Source organism: Moschus berezovskii, chromosome 9 (genome assembly GCF_049115385.1).
Source record: "Moschus berezovskii isolate FMDL1 chromosome 9, NW_MosBer_1.0, whole genome shotgun sequence".
Taxonomy (NCBI): domain Eukaryota; kingdom Metazoa; phylum Chordata; class Mammalia; order Artiodactyla; family Moschidae; genus Moschus; species Moschus berezovskii.
The window spans coordinates 61,260,217-61,284,177 of record NC_142468.1 but is presented as its reverse complement, the minus strand read 5'-3'; the positions used below and the strand labels follow the sequence as shown (position 1 = coordinate 61,284,177).

General features: G+C 40.0%; 1 protein-coding gene and 1 pseudogene across 5 annotated transcripts in view; both read right to left on the bottom strand.

Moving 5' to 3' along the window:
- Positions 1-23,961, bottom strand: part of L2HGDH (L-2-hydroxyglutarate dehydrogenase) — a 53,914-nt gene that overhangs the window by 15,999 nt on the left and 13,954 nt on the right. For 4 of the 5 annotated variants that reach the window (XM_088839728.1, XM_055436065.2, XM_088839731.1 and 1 more), the window contains 4 exons: positions 20,793-20,924; positions 10,470-10,632; positions 9,201-9,235; positions 1,130-1,297 (listed from right to left, as the gene is read on the bottom strand). In XM_088839728.1, coding sequence (XP_088695854.1) covers positions 1,130-1,297; positions 9,201-9,235; positions 10,470-10,632; positions 20,793-20,924 — 498 coding nt within the window. The remainder of the gene's footprint in view (positions 1-1,129; positions 1,298-9,200; positions 9,236-10,469; positions 10,633-20,792; positions 20,925-23,961) is intronic. The other variant, XM_088839729.1, reaches the window with a different exon arrangement.
- LOC129562680 (histone PARylation factor 1 pseudogene) lies at positions 3,021-8,880 on the bottom strand (annotated as a pseudogene).

Genomic DNA, 23,961 nt, shown 5'->3' with positions numbered 1-23,961 from the left:
CCAGTATTCTGGCCTGGAGAATTCCATGGACTGTATGGTCCATGCGTAGCCATGATATCAGAACAAAGATGTAGGGATTTAATCCAGAGAAACAGGTGGAATGAACTAAAAAGCCCTTTAAAATATCTCTTGCTTCTAACCCTGGGAAAAGTTTTTGTTTCATTCCCTTTTTACCCACAAGCATCTTGAGAAAAAGCCTCTTGATGAAAGTGGAGAGTGAAAAAGTTGGCTTAAAGCTCAACATTCAGAAAACTAAGATCATGGCATCTGGTCCCATCACTTCATGGGAAATAGATGGGGAAACAGTGAAAACAGTGTCAGACTTTATTTTTTGGGGCTCCAAAATCACTGCAGATGCTGACTGCAGATATGAAATTAAAAGACGCTTACTCCTTGGAAGGAAAGTTATGACCAACCTAGATAGCATATTAAAAAGCAGAGACATTACTTTGCCAACCAAGGTCCGTCTAGTCAAGGCTATGGTTTTTCCTGTGGTCATGTATGGATGTGAGAGTTGGACTGTGAAGAAGGCTGATTGCCGAAGAATTGATGCTTTTGAACTGCAGTGTTGGAGTAGAGGAGATCAGTCCTGGGTGTTCATTGGAAGGACTGATGTTGAAGCTAAAACTCCAATACTTTGGCCACCTGATGCGAAGAGCTGACTCATTGGAAAAGACCCTGATGCTGGGAAAGATTGAGGGCAGGAGAAGAAGGGGACGACAGAGGATGAGACTGCTGGATGCCATCACCGACTCGATGGACATGGGTTTGGGTGGACTCCGGGAGTTGGTGATGGACAGGGAGGCCTGGTGTGCTGCAATTCATGGGGTCGCAAAGAGTCGGACATGACCGAGCGACTGAACTGAACTTGATCTTGAGAAAACAGAGGCATCACAGTGTGTGTGTGTGCTCAGTCGCTCAGCCGTGTCTGATTCTTTGCGACTCTATGAACTGTTACCCATCAGGCTCCTCTGCCCATGGGATTTTCCCAGCAAGAATACTAGAGCAAGCTACCATTTCCTCCTCCAGGGGATCATCCTGACTTAGGGATCAAACCTGCATCTCCTGCATTGGCAGGTGGATTCCTTACCACTGAGCCACCTGGGAAGCAAGATGCATCATTACCTACCGGATAAATATTTCCTTTTATAAGATAGCGCTTTTCTGGCTTCAAGACTAGGTAATCTCCCCGGAATGGTACAATTCGAGGATTGGGATCGCAGCCACTCAACTCAGAAATACGGTCTGAGTAAAGTCCTGCACATGTCACAACATACTGACATCGAACCTCCTCTCCCTAGGGCAAGAGAAAAGAACAGTGACTTTTGGGAAGCAGAAAGAATAGGTGATAGCAAAGACAATACAGGCACAGATACGAAACATTCATTCATTCATTCATTTACAGCTGCAATGCACAGCTTGCAGGATCTCAGTTCCCTCACCAGGTATTGAACCCAGGCCCCTGCAGTGAAAATGTCCTAACTGGACTGCCAGGGAATTCCCACCTTTTTATTCTTTTTAAAAGATGAGATTAAATACAAGTATCAGCAAAAGAAGTTCTTCAGCATTTAGTTGGAAGGTAGAAACTTAGAGCAGTGGCACACAAGAGGATATCACCTTAAATTTTGTACTTTAGTCTAGAGTTACAGTGGTTGACCTAGTGAGGATACCTACAAGCCACATACAGACAGCTCTTTTTTACAAAGACCTACCATGGAACTTCTTCACTACTTGTTGCATGAAGAAGCCAACTTCACTCAGGTTGCCTCAACCCATTTGGCCTCCTCTGTATTTCAAATAGCTTCTCCCGTCTTATCTAAGGGTAATTATCCTGTTACTCTCAAGCTGCTTCACACTCAATAACCTTGTTCAATTCCAACTGTAATCTACCCAGCAACCAATTCCTCCCTTCTGATCAGTATCTACTTTGCAAAGTGAGGCTACTTTTCAAAACTCACATTCAACCCACATTTACTGAGAATGTACACTGTGGTCAAGGTTTGCTTTAACGACTGCTGCTGCTGCTAAGTTACTTCAGTCGTGTCCAACTCTGTGTGACCCCATAGACGGAAGCCCACCAGGCTCCCCTGTCCCTGGGATTCTCCAGGCAATACTAGAGTGGGTTGCCATTTCCTTCTCCAATGTGTGAAAGTCTAGGAGACTACTAATCTTAGGCTCTGTTTTCTCATAAATTTTATTTGTGATTATCATCTACATATTTTTCACTTTACTCTGATAGGGTTAGCCAATTTGTGACTTGATTTCCTAAATGATTTCATTTAACTCTAATTCCCTACCATACTCCATTTCTATTGCTTTATTTCTTACAGAGGAAACAACTAATACCTTCTCGCTCCAGGTAATCTCATGTTTTTAGATTTCCTTCCGAGAGGACCTGTTTCTGAAGCCTTGAGGTTCTCATCTGCCTCAGTGTTCTTTCTTTCTAGCCTTTACTGATTTATCCTTATCCTATCTCTCTGTTCATCCTACTTTTGCCCAGCTACCAAGATAAGCCTCTTTTCAACAGTTATACAAGCACACTTTGGACAAAAATCAGATGAAACTTCTTTGTAGTGACTTCAAATTAGGTAGACTAAACTCATGAAAGTTTTAAGATTCTTGAAGTCAAAGGACTATGTCAACAAAAATAAAAATGCCTCTTCTAAGTAGGTTAATATCTTTTCTGTTCATCTAGAACTATATACCAGAAGTACAAAAGAATTTTCATGTGATATTAATCTACTAGTTACTACTTAAAAAGTCAGCAATTCTTTTGTTCTTAGAACATAAAATGAAGATAAGCCTTATGATAAACGTAAAGATAAAAGAATTCATAGAATGGTACCAGAATGCAATAATTTAGAAGTTCTTTTAAAAACTTGAGGAACAATTTCAAAGGAAAAAAAAATTATTAAATAAATCAGTAACATTAATTTCACACCCAAAATGGAAATTTTTAATTTACATCGACTTATTAGTTCAACCATAAAAGTCTTTTAAAAAATAAACTATGCATCGTTATTGCTATTTCATAAGCTTTCCTGGTGGCTCAGACAGTAAAGAATCTTCCTGCAATGCAGAAGACCAAGGTTTGATCCCTAGAGGAGGAAAGAGCAACCCACTCTAGTATTCTTGCCTGGAGAATTCCATGGACAGAGGAGCCTGGGGGCCAAATCCATGGGGTGGCAAAGAGTCAGATGCAACGGAGCAACTAACACTTTCACACATTCAAGTGAAACAGACTTTTCCCCCATATTCAACCTATAAATCTTTAGTTTGCAACTCCTCTCCTCAAAAGCTTATTTTAAAAATTCATTTTTTTAGCTTGTCATAAATGCATAAATGATATCATAAATGATAAGCTGACTCAAAATTTTATATTTTATATTTTTAAAATATATTAAAATTATATTTAAAATTTTAAGTTATATTATTTAATTATACTAGAGGAAAATGCCAAAATAAAAGTAACAACTACAGAAGCTGAATGAAATGCGTATCCCCTGGTTTCCCACAGGCCCCTGTGTATCTTGGATCACACGATGCACACTTTAGTGAACACGTTCCTTAGGGCAGGGGCGGAAACAGACTTTTAATCCTTCTTTTTTTTTAGCTTTATAAAAGTTTTAAGTAAATGTGTCCATCAGTTCGTTTTATGTACTTCTTGAAAACAAAATTCACAGGTTTAACATTAATGCTTTAAAATACTGCACATCAAGAAAGCCAGTTCCCATTCAGGCAACAAGTTGGTCTGCATTCTCTTTACTCCTGTTTGCCAGACAATCTTCAATAATTTTTGCAAAGAGACTTCTCGTCCGCAGAGTATATGCAAGAGGTGAGAGCTGGCCAGCAGCTTTATGAAAACAGTCTGAACCATAACATGGGAAGTCCATCCCACTTACACTTCATTCTATAATTACATTCATCACTAGCAAGCTGCACGAAGGTCATCATTTCTTGAATGAGAGCCAAAGCTTTTAGCCTCTCTTCATTACTTGGTGCTTCAACAATTGTCTTGCAAACTCCCTTGAAGCTGGCATCTGTTCCAGGGAGCTCAGCATACCCAGCATCATTTTCTTCTACTGGGACAACCAAGGCTGCCTCATGAAAAGTCTTTGTCATGACTTTCTTATCTTTATATTTCATCTTCATAGTTCTCTGTTCCAAAGAGTAAACCCAGTGCTCTGGCTGCTTCTGTGCACTTTTCATCTATGTTTTTCAAGAGACTAGTTTTCTTATCTGTTTTTTCATCCAAAAAAAAAAAAAAATCTGATGGCAGCAAACACGTTATCTCCATTTTGATCAATTATACAAATTTTCTTTGCTCCACCTACACCAACATTACAGGAAGTTGGTTCATCAGAAGACTCCCTGAAGTACCCCATGTGGAAATGAATTTTATCATCTGCAGAAATAATGGTCTGGAACTCAAGAAGGCCACAGTAAAATCTCCAGTGAAGGTTAAAATCGGGCTTTATGATTTTTTGTTCATTTTATGTTTCATAAAGACCCACTGATCGAAGTGCAAAGTTTGCAAAAAAGGGAACTGGCTGACTTCTCAGGATCAAGTCCTTCATAGAAATTCCAGAAGTGATAGAAATCTCCAGGCAGAGAATGCCTATAATGATTTTCTATACTTATTTTCTTTTTAATATCTCTTTTCTAAAGTCACTGGAGACCTCAGTTTTACAGGATTTACTCTTCCTTCACAGTAACTGTTTTTTCACACTGCTGCCTCTCCCCACCAGGCCGGCACGTCCCACCACTGCTGACCATTCTGCTTCTTAATCCTTTTTTGAATGGACACCCTGGCTGTTCTGCCACTTGAACCACATGATACAGCAGCTCTGACAGTAATTCAAGTTTGTGGCCGATCATGATGTTTTAAGGAGATTTTGGTAGGCCCCTATAGGAGGAATCACAGCACAGAACTTTAGGATTTTGGAGGAAAGTTACACCATCCTCTGCAGGTAATTAGCCTCCTTTTGAGAAAGGGCTTCTGCCTTTGATTCAACACTTGACCACAGGTCACCAAGTTACCATTTGAACTACCCATTATAAACTGGGTATTGTCTTACTCACCAGGCCACAAAACTGGGTGTGTATGCAGCACTCTGTCATCAAGAGGAAGTGGAATATACAAGATCAGAGATGTATAGGTCCTGCAGGCACACATAAGTTGTGGAGGCAAGTGGCTCAAATGCCTATGACCTCCACTGCTAAATCATCCCCTCCCTCTGGACCTGCTCCCTTGGCCCCATGGAAAGTGATCAGCTGACCAAGGAAGAAAAAAATACAGGCCAGGTTGACAAATGGTTCTGCACAACATTCTGACATCACTTGAAAAGAACAGCTACAGCACGAGTGCCCCACTTGGGAGTGGCCCCGAACGACTGTAGTAAAGGGCGATCTTCCCAAGGGGGCAGAACACAGAATGTCATACCTGGTTATTTATCTTACCTAGAAGGAGAGATGGCTAGAAGTATGGATCTATACTGTTTCATGTGCAATGACTATTTGCTGGATGGTCAGAAAAAGGAGCTCTGGAGAAAAGGTATGTGAATGGATCTCTCAAAACAGGTTCGGATAAAAAAGACATTTGAGTTCTATGTGAATGCTCACTGAAGAATGATCATGGAAGAAGAAAATTTTAATAATTAGTAAACAAGATGACCTGCCCTGTGGATGTTAGCTAGCCTCTGTCCCCAGGCACCCCGTCCACACCCAGATGGCTTCATGAACTAAATGGTTATGGCAGCAAAGAGGTAATGCATGGGTTTAGCAACATGGACTTAGTCACCGAGGCTGGTCTATTTACAGCCACAGGTGAATGCTCAATCGGCCAACAGCAGAGATCAACATAGCCACTGACATGGTCCCTGGACCACTTCAATCAAAAACCAAAGGCAGCACATAGTCCTCATTGAAGTAGACACTTGCTCTGGATATAAATTTATCTTCCCCACCTGCAATGCTTCTATGGAAACCACCATCTGTGAACTTACAGGATGCTTTATTCACTATTACGGTATTTTACTCAAAAGCATTACTTCTGATCAGTGAGCTTATTTTCCAGGAAATGAAGCATAACAATAGGTTCATGCTTGTGGAATGCACTAATTTTACCATTTTCCCCACAATCCTGAAGCTGCTGCTGCTACTAAGTCACTTCAGTCGTGTCCGACTCTGTGTGACCCCATAGATGGAAGCCCACCAAGCTCCCCCGTCCCTGGGATTCTCCAAACAAGAACACTGGAGTGGGTTGCCATTTCCTTCTCCAATGTGTGAAAGTGAAAAGTGAAAGTGAAGTCGCTCAGTCGTGTCCGACCCTTAGCGACTCCACGGACTGCAGCCTACCAGACAAAAAGTAGAATGAGCTTTTGAAGATCCAGTAACAGCACTAGCTGGCTGGCAACACCTATAGGCTTGGGGCAATGTCTTCCAGGATGCTCTACATGCTCTAAACCAGTGACTAATACATAGTGTTGTTTCTTCCACAGCCAGGATTCACAGGTCTGGAAATCAAGAGGTAGAAAATGGGAGTAGTTCCTTACTATTATAATAAACTGCTTATGAAATGTTTGCCTCCCAGCCCTAAAATTTTTGGCTCTGATGGTCTAGAGGTCTTGGTTTCCAAGGGAAAAATGCTTCCATTAGAAAATAAGCAATCATTCCATTAAGTCAGGAATTGATACTGTCATACCTGGTCACTTTGGGCTCCTCCTACCAGTGAATCAATAGGCAGAAGGAATTAATGTTCTGGGCGGGATAACCGATTCTCTCAAGAAAACACTGAGTTGCTACCACATAGAGGACTCAGAGATGATAAAGAGAAGTATGTCTGGAATGTAGCTCTCCTGGGATATGTTTTAGTTTCCCCATGTATTATTATAAAAGTTAATGGAACCCAAAAATGGAACCCGCCACCCAAAACAAGCAGGGCTGCTGAACGCACAGACACTTTAGAAATGGAAGTTTGAGTTACCCCAGCAAACTAGGAACCATTATCAGCTGAGATGCTTGCCAAGGGCAAAGGGCCTATGGAATGAGTAGTGGCAGAAGGAAATTATAAATATCAGCTATGACCACACGACTGGTGACAGAAATGAGGAGTGTAGTAGCTAGGGGTATTTCCTTCTTATTCTAAAATAAATAAAATTGCCTATAAATTACCCAACTCTTTCTTTACCCTCATTGTTACTAGGGTAAACTGTGTCTTCCTCAAATTTATAGGTTGAAGTCCTAATGCCCAATGAGACTGTATTTGGAGACAGGACCTTTAACGGGATAATTAAGATTAAATAAGGTCTGTAAAGTGGAACCCTAATCTCACAGGACTGGTATTCTTATAGGGGAAAGAGACTCCTCTCTCTCACTCTGAGAAAAGGCCACTTAAGGACAAAGGCAGCCAGCCACAGGCCGAGAAGAGAGATCATACCAGAAGCCAACTCGGATGGCACCCTGACCTAGATTTCTAGCCTCTAGAGATGTGGAAAAATAAATTTCTGCTGCCTAAGCCACCCAGTGTGTAGTACTATGTTATGGAAACCCTAGACAACTGGCATACCCATTTCTGCCACTTCCCCATCATCTAACATGGGGTTTCTCAACTGCAGCATTATTGACATGTGGGACCAGATGCCTGTTTGTCGTGGGGACCTGTCTCTCACATTGTAGAATGCTTAGCAGATTCCCTGGCCTCTACCCACTAAATGCCAGTAGCAGTGCCCCCACCCCTTCTGCTTCTACTAGGTGTGATGAGAAAAATGCTTCCAGACATTGCCACACGTCTCCTAGGACGAAAAATTACCTCCAGTTGGGACTTAAGATTCTTAAATAGTGGTTAACCTTTTATCTCAGGATTTATATTGCAGGATCTCAAAGTGGGAGAGTGACTCAGATAGAAAAGAAATGAACATTCACGATCAATAAAGGTAGACTTCGTATCCTTTTTGGAGAGAAAGCTTATCTTGAGGTGTATGAAAGATAGTTGCACCTTGTGGATGGAAGTATAATTGTTCTACTCTATTTCATAAATGTAGTTATAAGGGGTGTGAGTGGATGCCAAGTTGAAAAGGGAGGGACTGCAGGGGGTTTACGGTGTTACTTTGGTTATGCTGGGATTGATGCTTCCTTACATGCTTCTAACTTAAAGCTGACCAAACAGCAACTGCATATGATCTGGGAGGCAGAGGTACAGCAGTAACCACACTATTCTCTGAAGGTCACCTCTGGCCCAAACACCCACTGCCAAGTATTGAAAAATTACAGCTCCACCTTCAGCTTACCTCCTGACTACCCATCCTACTGGCCAAGCACTGCCCCAGCCACTACCTGGGTGTAGACAAAGCTTCCTGCTCGCATTCCAACTTTAGCAGCTGGACACACTTGGCTTCTCAGAAACTGGCTGGAGATGCCTCCTGATCTACCAACTCCCCTTCTGAATTTTCACCTCCCTAAATACTTTCAAAACTGTGTAAGGCCAAATTTCTACAACATGCTCATCGATAACTCTACTCTCCTGACTGACTGAACTCTGATCGCTCGGTGAACAAACAGCTAACGCAACACTTCTATGCTATTCAATAATTCTTGTTTTAGACTATGAGAAGATGAAGAAAAGCAGCCTATCTCTCCCTGCACGGCCTGCTCCCTGTCCCCAAAGTCTTATAATTAGTAGAGAAAAAAGTCTTATTAGAGAGTTAATAATAAGATCATGTAGACAAGTAGGCAGAAATGATAAAACATCTATCAGTTTTCATTACTGCAAGTGCTTATAATCCTATCCTTTGCTGGACAATCACTTGATGAAGACATTTCCAAGTTGAAACCTTTCTTAGAATGAAAGTTGTTACATTGTTCCCAAAGGATTTTTCTCAGAATAACTTTTACAGTAGGCAAATTTCATTCAATGACATAAAATACAGCACTGTGGTTTAATTCAACTTTTTAAGAAAGAAGATGACAGTAGATAAAGTAGATAAAAGTAGTTTACTTAAGAATCTTGGGACTTCCCTGGTGAACCAGTGGCTAAGATTCTGTGCTTCCAAGGCAAGGGGGCTCAGGTTCGATCCTTGGTAGTAGAACTAGATCCCACATACCACAACTAATGATCCCAAGAGCCTGCAAGCCACAACTACAAGAACCTGCATGACACAACCAAATACATAAATAAAGATTTTTTAAAAAAGAATCTTTACCTTTGTATTCCTTATAACAATTGGATATTTCATCCCTGAAAAAAAAATTAGTGAAAGATTTATTTTTAGCAAAAGAAGGCCTACATTAAATGAAATATTATTCTAGTCATAAATTTCAAGGATTATCTCCGTCATAACCATGACTGGCTCCTACTTTTCATTCTAAAGCTTTCTTTTTACCAAGTAACGAGATCAAACTAGTTAATATTTGACAATATATAAAACTCTGGCATGTTTTTTTTTAGCATATTTTAATTCATTTAATCTGTAAACCATTCCCCCACCTCAGCTCCAACACTAGAAGGCCCAGCTTTTCTGTGAACCACAATCCTAGAAAACATGCTATAAAATGGACCATCACAAATCAGTATGTATTTTTTCATTGGAAGAATGCTATGACACTTGTCATTCAAGTGTTCGTTATCTGAATCCTTGCAGATTCTAGGTTGTATAGAGAAGCAAGTGTTATTACGACACAAAATTTCCAATGATAAACTATTTCTAAAATTTGTTCCCAGTCAGATACAGATGATCTTAAAGATCTATAATGAATATGGATAGCAGGTAAAGAATATGATTTACTTACTTACATCATAAATTTGATTGATTATGCTACCTACCTAACAATATCAATTATTTACCAATTTTGCTCATCATCTTAGAATTTAGAAGGACACTGGGAAAATGATTGCTTCAGATAGCCCAGATCTCCTTAAAGGCCTGTCAAGAAAGAATGAACCGAACGCTACTTCTTTCTCCCTTCAAATCTCCAAACAAAAAATTTAAGGCTTAACAACTAATTCATTTGGTTAAAAGAAAAAAAAAACTGTGCCCCCAAAGCGAAATAAAATAAACTCTAAGTGCAGGCTACAGTGGGGGAATTGGGGGTGGTGGGGGTTCAGAATAGATGAGTCATGTCCTATCCCTAAACAGTCTGATTCAGTAAGACTGCTGCTGCTAAGTCGCCTCAGTTGTGTGACCCCATAGACTCTATGTTACCCCATAGACAGCAGCCCACCAGGCTCCCCCGTCCCTAGGAGGATGCTAAAATCTGCATTTTTAACAAGCATCCCCAGGGGATTCTGAGTCTAACCTATTGGATAGGAAAGTGTTTGGGAGCTAATTTCGCTTCTGCACCTGCCTCCAGCTCTGTGCCCTACTGTAGCTACTTCCTGGTGACCCTCTTGTCATGCTACCCTAGACAGAAACAGTCCCAAGTTTCTTTAAAGTCAATTCAAGTATTCAACAGAAAAGATAAGGACAGCTTACCATCTTTACTGCTTGACGGACTTTCTCTAGCCATTTCAATATCTTCTACTTCAAAATTAGTCAAAACAGAGCCACCTGCTTCTTGGAAATCCTTGGCAAATGACAAAGCCACCTGACGATAGTCCACGATGCCAGTATAAGGACAATCAATAGCCATTAGACCCTGGGACAGAATTGTGAAAAAATCAAGACAATATAATTAAAAACTGCTGAGGACAGGCTCTCCAATGAGGCTTCCCTGGTGGCTCAGTGGTAAAGAACCCACCTGCCAATGCAGGAGACTCAGGCTTGATCCTTGGGTTGGGAAGATCCCCTGGAGGAGGGCACAGCAACCCACTCCAGTATTCCTTCCTGGGAAATCCCACGGACAGAGAAGCCTGGCAGGCTACAGTCCATGGGGTCTAAGAGTTGAACATGACTTAGCAACTAAACAATAGATTGTCCAATAAATTTGATCTTTGGCTGAATTTTTTTTACTGTTTATATTGATGGATAACTCACAATTAGCCTTTCCTGCAAACATCTGATAGTCTTAAAGAAAAATAAAATAAAAGCTTTCTCAACTCAGTGCCTAAATTTAATACTGAATACATATACAAATTGTCTAACAGATAATAGAATAATGTTAGCTAAATAAGAAAACCTCTATAATCTGGAAATAATTCTCCTTCTTAGAGGAGTTAATTTTTCCAGGCTCTTCCAGCTGCTACAATGAGTCTTTCAGTTTTATTTCTCCTTAACCATATCTGATTCTGAGTCAAATTCTATATCACCAATTTCTTCATATAAACTGCGCTAAGATTTTCCCAGTAGTATGCTATCTGTCATGCACACTCAATGAGAGCTCAGAGTTGTTCACAATGTTTTCAGAGCATTGATTTGATTTGCTGCAGAATCTATCTTCAAGACTGCAAGTACCGAATGGAGATTTCATATGGTTAATTCAAACTTTCTTTCAGGTAATATGGAGAAATTAATAACCTGGGTATTTAATTGCTATGTTGGAGTGTGTGCATATGTGTGTGTGTCAGTTGCCACTCAAAACATGTTTAAACTCTATAAATGAATGATCTACAATCATACATATTTAATTTTTAGAATAAGTATTCAATGTGCATCAGTTCAGTTCAGTTCAGTCGCTCGGTCGTGTCCGACCCTCCGCGACCCCATGAATCACAGCACGCCAGGCCTCCCTGTCCATCACCAACTCCCGGAGTTCACTCAAACTCATGTCCATCGAGTTGGTGATGCCATCCAGCCATCTCATTCTCTGTTGTCCCCTTCTCCTCCTGCCCGCAATCCCTCCCAGCATCAGAGTCTTTTCCAGTGAGTCAACTCGTCGCATGAGGTAGCCAAAGTATTGGGAGTTTCAGCTTTAGCATCAGTCCTTCCAATGAACACCCAGGATTGATCTCCTCTAGAATGGACTGGTTGGATCTCCTTGCAATAGGCCTTTTCTAATTGTGAAGAAAAGGATATGAGTAGAATTTCACACACTAAATACTGACTACATTTTGGTGAGTGCTTGGAAATGGCACCATTTTCTGTTGCCTTATTGTATATAAGAGTTTATCAGTTCTCCCAATCAATTTCCCCTAAGAGGGAAGACTGGTTCCCAGGATAACTAAAGCCCAGAAGTTGAGTGTGACTTAAGTGCTGCCTTCCTCCTGGGCAGCACCACACTGCTGTTACAGTTTTAAAATGACATCTGATAATATTAAATATCTCATCTGTATTCACTGCTCCACCCCAGCCCAGTGCGTTTACCTGTCTGGCCTTTAAAAGCTTTTGATTTTGCCACTCAACCCTGACCAATGTTTCCAAATGGCCAGATGGCACTAAAAGTGAAGGCTCACAATCTCAGGCTCTTTTCACAAGCTGAACCTAACATGTGGCAAAATTCATCATTTTCCTGACAGTATTGCTTCCAGAATTTGAGAGCATTTGCCAAGAACAGGAAATCATTCCTTCAGTTTCAACACAGTAGACACATGTAAGATTTTACACTAGAACTTCTATTGCCTGAAATTCCTAAATTCATAGGTCCAATAAGTAGAATTCAACTTCAACCTACAAATAGTATTTGGGATACAATAACCTTGGAAGCTGATTTAAGATAATACTAAGAGTTGAGTCACAAAAACTTTCTTACACAGCATAAAACTATGTGATAAGTATGATATCAGAGGGATAAAATAACATGTGTACGAGTGCTTCGTATCAATCTTTTTTCATCATCCCAAATATCCTCCTTATTCATCTTCTACTCTTCTAATTCAGCACATGCCTGACACACACAGAAGGCACTCAAATATTTACTGACTGAATGAACTTTTGAGGGCTGTCTTTAAACATATACCAAATTTTACTCTTCCTAACAGGTTTCCTTCTTCCTTCCCTTTCTGATCTTGGCTCTGTCTCTCCTCATGAGATGCCAGTGTGCCTTGCCTGAATGTGGATGAGGGGGAAGATGGAACAAATCACTGTTGCCAAGCTGTTGACACTCTGGCCTAGGGCGGGGTTAGGGGACAGGCTGGCTGTGTGCCAGCCAGCAGACTGCACGTGCACTGTCCTGGTCACCAGGTCAGAGCTTGATATCTGATGTCATGGCAGGTCAGGTGGTTGGAAAAGAACCAGGCAAGTGGGTCAGGGAAAGCTAACAGTTGGAAGTCAGTCAGGAGGCTAGAGGAATATGTGACTGACCAAGAGCGTTAAAGTAAGGCAGTTGGATCAGCATAGCCAAAGTCAGAGGAAGCAGTCAGGATAGAGAGGCATAGAGAGCACTGTCAAGAGCCATCCTTCAAAGTTTACAGATGCAGTTTAAAACTTTCTCAGATACTCCCACAAAGGGCACTTAATTTTCCTCTTAAAGAGATCTGATACAAGAAACCCTTTCAGAGTTCCCCTGACAAACTGTTTCTTTCTGGAGGGCCTGGAAAAAAGACACGAGACCCTATATCATGGAAATTTTGCCACCCATTCCTAGCAGTGGTCGTGAATTTGGGGGAAAAGGGAGAAATTTACTCAAGACACCTTTATGAAAAACCGAAGTATACTTTCCACTATATATTGCCACCCATAAAAATGTCTAGACATTTATAACCATAATGTGGCCTTCTATAAAGTAGATCACTACTGCAGAGGCCTCAGGGAAGGGTAACATACACCTCTCTTAGAAGTTACACTACTAATTCATCTTTCAAGCTGGGGGCTCACCACAGAGAAGACTTTCCTAGACTGCCCGACTAAACTAAAAGCTCTCCCTTACCTTGGAACAAGACAGAGTATCAGTTCTATCATAATACTTATCACTATATTAAAACTATCTTCTGCTACATTCTAACTTCTTTCAGGATCATGGCAATGTCTTACCTTCACATCTGCAGTTCCCACTGTAGTGCTGGGCACACAGTAAAGAATCAAATTAACTAATTATCTATGTATACATACTTCATCTACCTCATTCTGACAAGTGTGAGGATCACATGGTCAGGTGCACAGAACAATATCCAGACTCATCCCTAATCTTTATGATATACAAAATGCTGTTTTGTTTTGTTTTTAACAGTAAGGCATGATATAAAAAACCATGGGTCCTTCTTTTTTTTTTTTTTAATCTCTTAAGTGCTTAGATACACAACAGACGACTGTTGTTTTAGCGGACTAGCTGGAATCTTCCAAATCCCCAAGATTTTAGTACCATCACAAAATCAATAACTTTGTTTCACAAACTCCAGAGTCAATATTGTTTTAACATCATGACCAAATCCACAGTGGGGTAGGGGCTCATATGTCTTTTTATTTATGTTTAACACTAATCTTAAAGTCTGAAACAGTTTCTTGATAGTACATAAAAACAGAAACACAGGTTAAAAATTAGCATGCCTCTCTGAGGGAGGTTATAATGTTTTATTCTCAAATGCCAGGTAATACTTGATACAAATCAGTGAGATTCTGATATCTTAGTTTCACAACCAAACACTATCAAAATCACACTAAACAATAAAACAGAAACAGGTTTAGCTGTTTTATAATCAGGAAGCACTCAATAATTCTTGTAAAGCATTGTATAGACAAGAGATGGGAAGTAAGTTTAATTTCATTTTTTTAGTAGATTTGATTTTTTAGAGCAGCTTTAGGTTCACAGGAAAACTGAGCAGAAGGAACAGAGATTTCCCGTGTATTAATACTTCCTGCCCCCATATGTGTATAGCTCCCTAATCTCTTTAATACTAATATCTTTTTCCTTTTAAGTATGGCATAGTATAAACAACCAGTTCTGCTATACACTGAATGTCTATGGGCCTCCAAAATTCACAGACTGAAACCTAATGACCAATGTGACAGTATTTGGAGATGGGGCATTTGGGAAGTGATTAGGTAATAAGGATGGAGCCTTCATGAATGGGATTAGTAGCTTTATAAAAGAGACTCCAGAGAGCTCCCTCACTCCTTAAGTTTGTGAGAACACAGCTAGAAGATGGTCTATGAACCAGGAAGTGGGTCCTCACCAGACACCAAATCTTTCAGAGCCTTGATTTCAGACTTCCAGCCTCTAGAACTATGAGAAATAAATACCTGACATTTATAAGCTAATTGGTCCACTTTCCAGGTGGCACTAGTGGTAAAGAATCTGCCTACCAACATAAGAGACAGAGAGAAGAGGGTTGAATCCCTGGGTCGGGAAATTCCCTGGAGTAGGAAGTGGCAACCCACTCCAGAGTTCTTGCCTGGAAAACTCCATGAACAAAGGAGGCTGGTGGGCTACAGTCTATAGGGTTGCAAAGAGTCAGACACAACTGAGCACACACTTTGCTGCAGCAGCCCCAACTGACTAAAACAAACTTTTATATGAGTTACTCACAATTCTAGTTTGAAGATATCCAAGGATCTCTCAACCATGTTTTGAAATAGCCTATTTTATTCTACAGAGGATCGACATGGCTTAAAGCAAATAAACAGAATAAAATAATGAGTTACAAGCAAGTATTAGGAAAAGGGGAAAATGTAAATCAGGAGAAAAAGAACAGATGTCATGAAAATTACCCAAGTATCTAAAAAAAAATCAATTTTAATTCACCAGAATTACTGCTCACATAAAGCACAAAATAACAGCTATCACTTCTTGAGGATTAACACATCCTGGATGCTTTACATATATTACTGTATTTAATTCTCAGAACAACCTCCATTTTACAAACAAGGAGTCTGAGGTTTAGAAAAATTTTAACTTAAGGTAAACAGCTGTTAAATAGGCAGATATGAGATTTAAATTTATGTTTGTCTGACTTCTCAGCCACCACAAACTGCTGCTCATCTTACATCAGATCCCATTTTATGGGGGGAAAAAAAGAGAAAATACAGTGACATAAAGAATGGTATGTCAAAACTGCCTTAAGTCTAGAAATTACTGACCTATGATATACAGTAGTAGAAATGTTAGTTGTTTGTCGTGTCTCACTCTTTAAGACCCCATGGATTTTAGCCTGCCAGGCTCCTCTGTCCATGGAATTCTCCAGGCAAGAGTACTGGAGTGGGTTTCCATTTCCTTCTCTAGGGGATCTTCCTGACCCAGTGATCAAACCCGGGTCTCCTGTATCACATGCAGATTCTTCACCATCTGAGCCACTAGGGAAGCCCGGCAGAAAGGAATCAGGTATTCGAAAAATAGGGGACAACAGAGGATGAGATGGTTGGCTGGCATCACCGACTCAATGCACATGAGTTTGAGGAAGCTCTGGGAGTTGGTGATGGACAGGGAAGCCTGGCATGCTGCAGTCCATGGGGTCACAGAGTTGGACACAACTGAGCAACTGAACTGATTCTAAAAATAACTACAGGTAGTGATGGTGGTGTCATAGTGAGTAAAGCTGCTTCCAAAAATAAATATATAAATCGTTCTGACCTCCCACTTCAAGGCTCCCCTCTCTGCCATGACCAGTTTCATCCTATGTACCAGAGTTTGATTAACTTTTCCTTAATTAACATAGTTTGCACATCATTTTCCTGCCAAAATCCTTCAGTGGCTCCCTACTGTTTAGATCAGGAGCTGGTAATTTTTTCTGTAAAGGGCCAGATTGTAAATATTTTTGTCCACGTGAAGCTTAAGGTTCTAACTACTCGAGTTGGCTGTTTGGCACAAAAGCCGCCATAGACAACACATAAATGAGTAAGTATGGTTGTATGCCAATAAAAATGTATTTGTGTGACACTGAAATTTTGTTTCATATAATTTTCACTGTCACAAAATATTATTCTTTCAATTTTTCTCGACCATTTAAAACAGCTTAATAAGTCATTAACAACAGGTTGTGGACTTGGCCCACACTGGCCACAGTTTGCGAATTCTGGCTTAAGACCCATGAAGCTTTTGCTTAAAGCCAGAAGAAATTAGACAAAATCAAATATTCAATGAATGTGTCTTCTTTTTATTAAAAAATCAGTCATTCATTCATCATCTCAGAGAAATCAGAACTACATGGGGAGAGGAAAAGGGAGAAGATCTGCTTCCACAAGGAAAACACTTACTATTCTGAGTCTGAAGGGAGAGAGAGGTGAAGTATGCTAGAGTCGAAGATGCTATGACCTTCTCTGCAGGAAGAACTCATTCAACGCTATCTGGATTTCTAGGTACTACCAATCTCTTGGGAACTTTATACTACTTAAGAAAATCAAATATTTTGATCCAACCTTAACTGCACAACTAAAGATAACTTAAGAAAAATTAATTCTATATTGTCTTTGTGTAAAAGGATTTGAAGCAGCTTGTAAAAACAAACAAAAATACATACAAAACAATATATACTAGCATTAAATTTTAAACCAGACAAGTATATGGATTGGAAGTTATTATTTGCAGACAATCTTGAGAAACCTATATGCAGGTCAGGAAGCAACAGTCAGAACTGGACATGAAACAAAAGACTGGTTCCTTTTCCTATGAAAAGGAGTACGTTGTATATTGTCACCCTGCTTATTTAACTTACATGCAGAGTACATGATGAGGAACGCTGGGCTGGAAGAAGCACAAGCTGGAATCAAGATTGCTGGGAGAAATATCAATAACCTCAGATATGCAGATGACATCACCCTTATGGCAGAAAGTGAAGAGGAACTAAAATGCCTCTTGATGAAAGTGAAAGAGGAGAGTGAAAAAGTTGGCTTGAAGCTCAACATTCAGAAAACTAAGATCATGGCATCTGGTCCCATCACTTCATGGCAAATAGATGGGGAAACAGTGGAAACAGTGTCAGAATTTATTTTTTTGGACTCCAAAATCACTGCGGATGCTGATTGCAGCCAGGAAATTAAAAGACGCTTACTCCTTGGAAGGAAAGTTATGACCAACCTAGACAGCATATGTAAAAGCAGAGACATTACTTTGCCAACAAAGGTCCGTCTAGTCAAGGCTATGGTTTTTCCAGGGGACATGTATGGATCTGAGAGTTGGACTGTGAAGAAAGCTGAGCACTGAAGAATTGATGCTTTTGAACTGTGGTGTTGGTGAAGACTCTTGAGAGTCCCTTGGACTGCAAGAAGATCCAACCAGTCCATCCTAAAGGAGATCAGTCCTGGGTGTTCATTGGAAGGACTGATGCTAAAGCTGAAACTCCAATACTTTGGCTACCTCATGCGAAGTGTTGACTCATTGGAAAAGACTCTGATGCTGGGAAGGATTGGGGGCGGGAGGAGAAGGGGATGACAGAGGATGAGATGGCTGGATGGCATCACCGACTCGATGGAAGTGAGTTTGAGTGAATTCTGGGAGTTGGTGATGGACAGGGAAGCCTGGTGTGCTGTGATTCATGGGGTCGCAAAGAGTCAGACGACTGAGCGACTGAACTGAACTGAACTGATGACTGTATACAGAAAATACAGAAGAAGAATTAGGACTTCCATAGCAGTCCAGTGGTTAAGAATCCATGCTTCCACCACAGGGGGTGCAGGTTCTATCCCTGGTTGGGGAACTAAGATCCTATGTGCCATGCAAAATGGCCAAAAAAAAAAAAAGAATTTATAGACAAACTGTTAGAATCAATAAGTGAATTAAACAACCAAAATGAAGCAGGTAATGTTCTGCTTGTTGATCTGGATGCTGATCACATTTCATGAAAATTCATCAAGTTGATGATTTTGGATGTACTGATATGCTAGGATTCAATAACAAGTCCCAAAAAATAAGAGCATACAGAAAACAAAGATGAAAAGACAAGATGAAACAAAGAGTGAAATCAGTGCATAAAAATAAAAATGTATGCTTAAAGCTTTAGATACTTGGCAAGAGTAGGGCACAAATGTGTCCTGCTTGGGATCAAGGCAAACAGAACAATGTAATCAATTACAGTGTCCATAGAAAGAAACTGCTCAGGAAGAAAAAATTATACTTAAAACTGGGGTCTGACAGAAATTTCTCCTGAGTGTTCTCAAAAACATGCTATTAAACAGTGAACCTATCTTCTTACAGTAGAGGCTTTAGTGAGTGACACAATGATTTTCTCCATAGGCTGATGCCAAAGCACGAAAACACAACTCAAGGAGAGCAATCTGGGGTCAAGGAGTAGGCGGGGAGAGAAAAACACTATAGTATAGGTGTACCACAACTTGCTGGTCTGAAGAGATGTAGTAGAATGAATGGCCTACGTAGCATCTAGGCTCTCTTCTTTAAAGTGTTTCTCTAAAGCAAGCTTTTGATAAGCATCGCCTGACAGTGAGTTCAAGGTCATACTCACTAAGATAGGTACCCAGAGTCCAAATATTGTATAATGTCATTAAAACACTGGGGCAGATGTAGAAAACAAACCTATGGTTACCAGGGGGTAAGGGGGTGGATAAATTGGGATTGATATATACACACTACTGTATATATTAAAAAATATATATATAAAAGATATAAATAAATAAAATAGACAAAATAGATACATGGTGGTGGTTAGTTGTTTCAGTCATGGTCAACTCTTTTGCAACCCCATGCACAGTAGCCCACCAGTCTCCTCTCTCCATGGGATTTTCCCAACCAGAATACTGGAGTGTGTTGCCATGCCCTCCTCCAGGGGGCATGCCCTCCTCTTCCTGACCCAGAGATTGAACCCACGTCTCCTGCACTGCAGGAGGATTCTTTCCCTCTGAGCCACTGGGGAAGCCCATAGGTCCTTATTAATTATCTATTTTTACATATTGCATATATATATATATATACACACACATATGCTATTATTGTATATATATTATACATATATACATGCACAATTTGGGCTATGTATATATATGTCCTTTTATCTATCTTATTGTATATATATATATATATATACACACACATATTTTGGGAAGATTCCCTGCAGAAGGAAATGGCCACCCACTCCAGTATACTTGCTTGGAAAATTCCATGGACAGAGGAGCCTGGCGGGCTACAGTCTATGGGGCTGCAAAAGAGTCAGACACGACTTAGTGACTAAACAACAACAACAGTAAGGACCTACTGTATAGCACAGGGAACTCCACTCAATACTCTGTAATGGCCTATATGGGAAAAGAATCTAAATAAGAGTGGATATGTGTATATGTTTAACTAATTCACTTTGATGTACACCTGAAACTAACACATTGTAAATCAACTATATTCCACTAAAAATTAAAAAAAAAACCAAAAACCCTGAGGAATGGAAAACAGGAGATATAGCAATTCACTATAACAGTCAGTGGAGTAGGAATTGGACAGTAGCCTCTAAAAGGCTATTAAGGAAAGTTGATAAGCAGAGTAACTATTATATATATATAGTCAAGTCTCCATCACAAATAAAGAAGATCTGGTTTTCCCCATAGCATGTTTTAAGCCAGATGCTCTATAACCCACCCTTCATACCCTCCCGAAGCAGACCAGATACTGCAGCCACCATGCTCAAAAATTTTCAGTGGCTACCCATGTCTACTGGGTACACTTCAAAGTATTAGCATGAATACCAGGCCCTTTATGTGGGCTAGTTCTGCCTTTCCAATCTCATCTGTTATCTTCCACTGCACACCCTACGACCCAACCACACCTCACCACTCAGTGCTTTCCCAACATGTCATAGGGTCTCAGACATCCTCCTGCCTTTGCCTGTGTTCTCTGGACCTGATAGTTTCTCATAGGGAAGAAGAAATTGGCTATCCAGAGTTTCTGGCAATACCCTCGTATGTCTGTCACCTCAATGCTCCTGTGACAAGATTATCTATTTCTATGATTCCTGCTTCCTATAGGCTCACCCCCAGTCTCCATGTCACAGGACTGAGCCCCAGATGAAAATATCCCTGTGAGCATGTGTGTGGGGTTAGTGAATCGCTTACCCTACAATATGGCTCCTTCTTTTTTATGTCCTCCTGCTGGATCAGCCTCAGGCCCTGGACACCATTCTGCAGGCCTCTCTCATACAGGGCCTGAAGTCTGGGAATTTCTTCTTGTTCAACAGCCACTATAAGCTTAAAAAGAAAAAACAAAAAGAATATGAATAAAGTTAAACATGTCATCAGCTATGAAAGATAAAGTCAATAGAAAATCATAAGTTTTTGTATGATTCAAACTGGGTTGAGTTTTAAAAACTGCTTTTTGCTTCGTGTGTCTACTTCTCCCTTTCTCCATGACTTCACTCTTCTTCCACCAAAAATATTTGTCTTTAGACTGCATTAAAACAAAGGTGAGGCATAGCCTCAATTTTCACATCTGCCATCACAGTTGCTATGTGCGTCTTGGCCATACATATCCCCATCACTGTTTCAATCCCAGAGGGGAACAAAGCACAGCTTGTTTTGTCTTTACATTAAAAAATAAAAAAAACAGAATATCAGAGAGATAGGAAGTATTCAGTATAATGGGGTATCACTAACAAAAAACTATTTTCTGGAATAAAGTATATTTCAAAGTATTTACTGATGCATTCTGTCACAGAGGAGAAAAACAAAATTCAACAACTTTACTCAAGATTCCTTTTCTATTAATATTTATTTCTGGGCAAAATATCTGTTTGGGGTAGTTTCTTTCTTACTTAACAGTTACCAGCAAAGGAAAACACAGATGATATTCACAAGTACATTAGAATTCAAAAATCACTATTTCATAGCAAGGAGTCAATCACAGTCCATGAAGTAATATTTTTAATCAAAGTGTAAAGGTTATTTAAATCAACAAATACTTAACCTTAAAAACAGATGTGGAATAAGACAGCACTATCAAGAAAGTAAAAAGATAATGTACTGAATGGGAGGAAATATCTGTAAATCTTATCAATGATAAGGATCTAATATGCAGAATATATCAAGAACCCTTTACAAACTATGTACAGACTTCCATATTCAAAGTAAGTAAGTTACAGGGATGTAATGTACAGCATGATGACTATGGTTAGTAATTGTGTATTTATAGTTTGCAATTGTGTATAGTTAGTAATTGCATATTTGAAAGTTGCTCAGAAAGTAGATCTTAAAAGTCCTCATTATGGACTTCCCTGGTGATCCAGTGGTTAAGAATCCACCTGCCAATGCAGAGGACATGGGTTTGATCTCTGCTCCGGAAAAATTCCACATGCCAAGGGGCAACTAAGCCCATACACCACAACTACTGAAGCCAGTGCACTCGAGAGCCCGTGCCTGGCATCAGGAAAAACCACCACACAAAGCACGTGCACCACAACTAGAGAGTAGCCCGCTCTTTGCAACTAGAGAAAGCCTGCGCGTGGTAAAGAGCCAGCTAAAAATAAAGAAATAATACAATATCTGTTTAAAGGATCATATAATATTTTTTAAAAGTCCATCATCACAAGGAAAAAAATTCTCACATGTTAATCATACTTCAGTTTAAAGAAATAAAAGGACATCAAACTTGATTGAAAAAAAAGACACTGGAGATGGGCAAAGACTCAAATAAGTGACCGAACCAGGAAAATTGTGAAATCATGTTATTAAGTCACACTGACACTGCCATGGCCTGGAAGCAGCAATCTATAAATTAATCCCTGGAGCTGAGCTGAGTGGGTTAAAAGCAATAACATGATTTGATGTGAAGAGGGAATATGAAGTAGTATTCAAGGCTCCACAAAGAAGCAGGTGTTCAAAAGAACAGAGCTCAAAATCATCCTATGGGCAGGAATGGGGCCTGCTATGTTTCTCAAAGGTGTTCAGTGGATGATGGTTGGTTCCTTTGGCTTAAAGGATTGGATGTTTAGTAGGTCTTGCATTCATGCAGTGACTCTCACTTGATCTTGATATATAATTCTTTTTATATGTTGCCACATTCAGTTTACTAGTATTTTGTAACAAACAAACAAACAAACCCTCATAATGCAACCATAAAAACTAAATACACTTCTACATTTTGCTTTTTTTGCTTAATAGTATGTCAAGACTGTTTTCCCCCATCATTAAAAAATTCTTCATAGCATTTTTAAGGGCAACAATGAACTTTTACTCTTAAAAATTACATGAGGAGTTATAAGGAAATACTGTGAACAACTACAAGCCAACAAATTAGATAATTTATATGAAATGGGAAAACACGCAGAAAGACACAAACTTTTGAAACTGACTCAAGAAGAAAAATAATATGTGAATAGACCTATAACAACTAAAGAAACAGAATTAATAACTTTTAACAGCTCAGACCTCATGAATGCTGCTGCTGCTGCTGCTAAGTTGCTTCAGTCGTGTCCGACTCCGTGCGACCCCATAGACGGCAGCCCACCAGGCTCCCCCGTCCCTGGGATTCTCCAGGCAAGAACACTGGAGTGGGTTGCCATTTCCTTCACCAATGCATGAAAGTGAAAAGGGAAAGTGAAGTCGCTCAGTCATGTCCGACTCTTAGCAACCCCATAGACTGTAGCCCACCAGGCTCCTGCATCCATGGGATTTTCCAGGCAAGAGTACTGGAGTGGGGTGCCATTGCCTTCTCCGTCATGAATGCTACCAAGTATTTGAAGAAGAATTAGTACCAATTCTTCACAAAATCTCCCAAAAAACAGAAACAGGAACACTTCCTAATTCAACAAGATCATTTAACAGTCAAACAAGACAAAGACATCAAAAGAAAACAAAAACTGCATATCAACATCCCTTATGGATATTGATACAAAAATTCTGAACAAAATACTAGTAAACTGAATGTGGCAACATATAAAAAGAATTATATATCAAGATCAAGTGAGATTCACTGCATGAATGCAAGACCTACTAAACATCCAGAAGTCAATGAATGTAATAAATCCATATTAATAGAATAAAGGACAAAAACCACATGACTGCCTCAACAAAAGTGGAAAAGGCATTTGAGAAAATCCAACACGTTTTCATGATTGTGCTGTGCTAAGTCACTTCACTTGTGTCTGACTCTGTGTGACGCCATGGACTGCAGCCCACCAGGCCCCTCCATCCATGGGATTCTCCAGGCAAGAACGCTGCAGTGGACTGCCATTCCCTTCTCCATTTCATGATTTAAAACACTCAACAAAATACAGGTAGAAAGGAATTT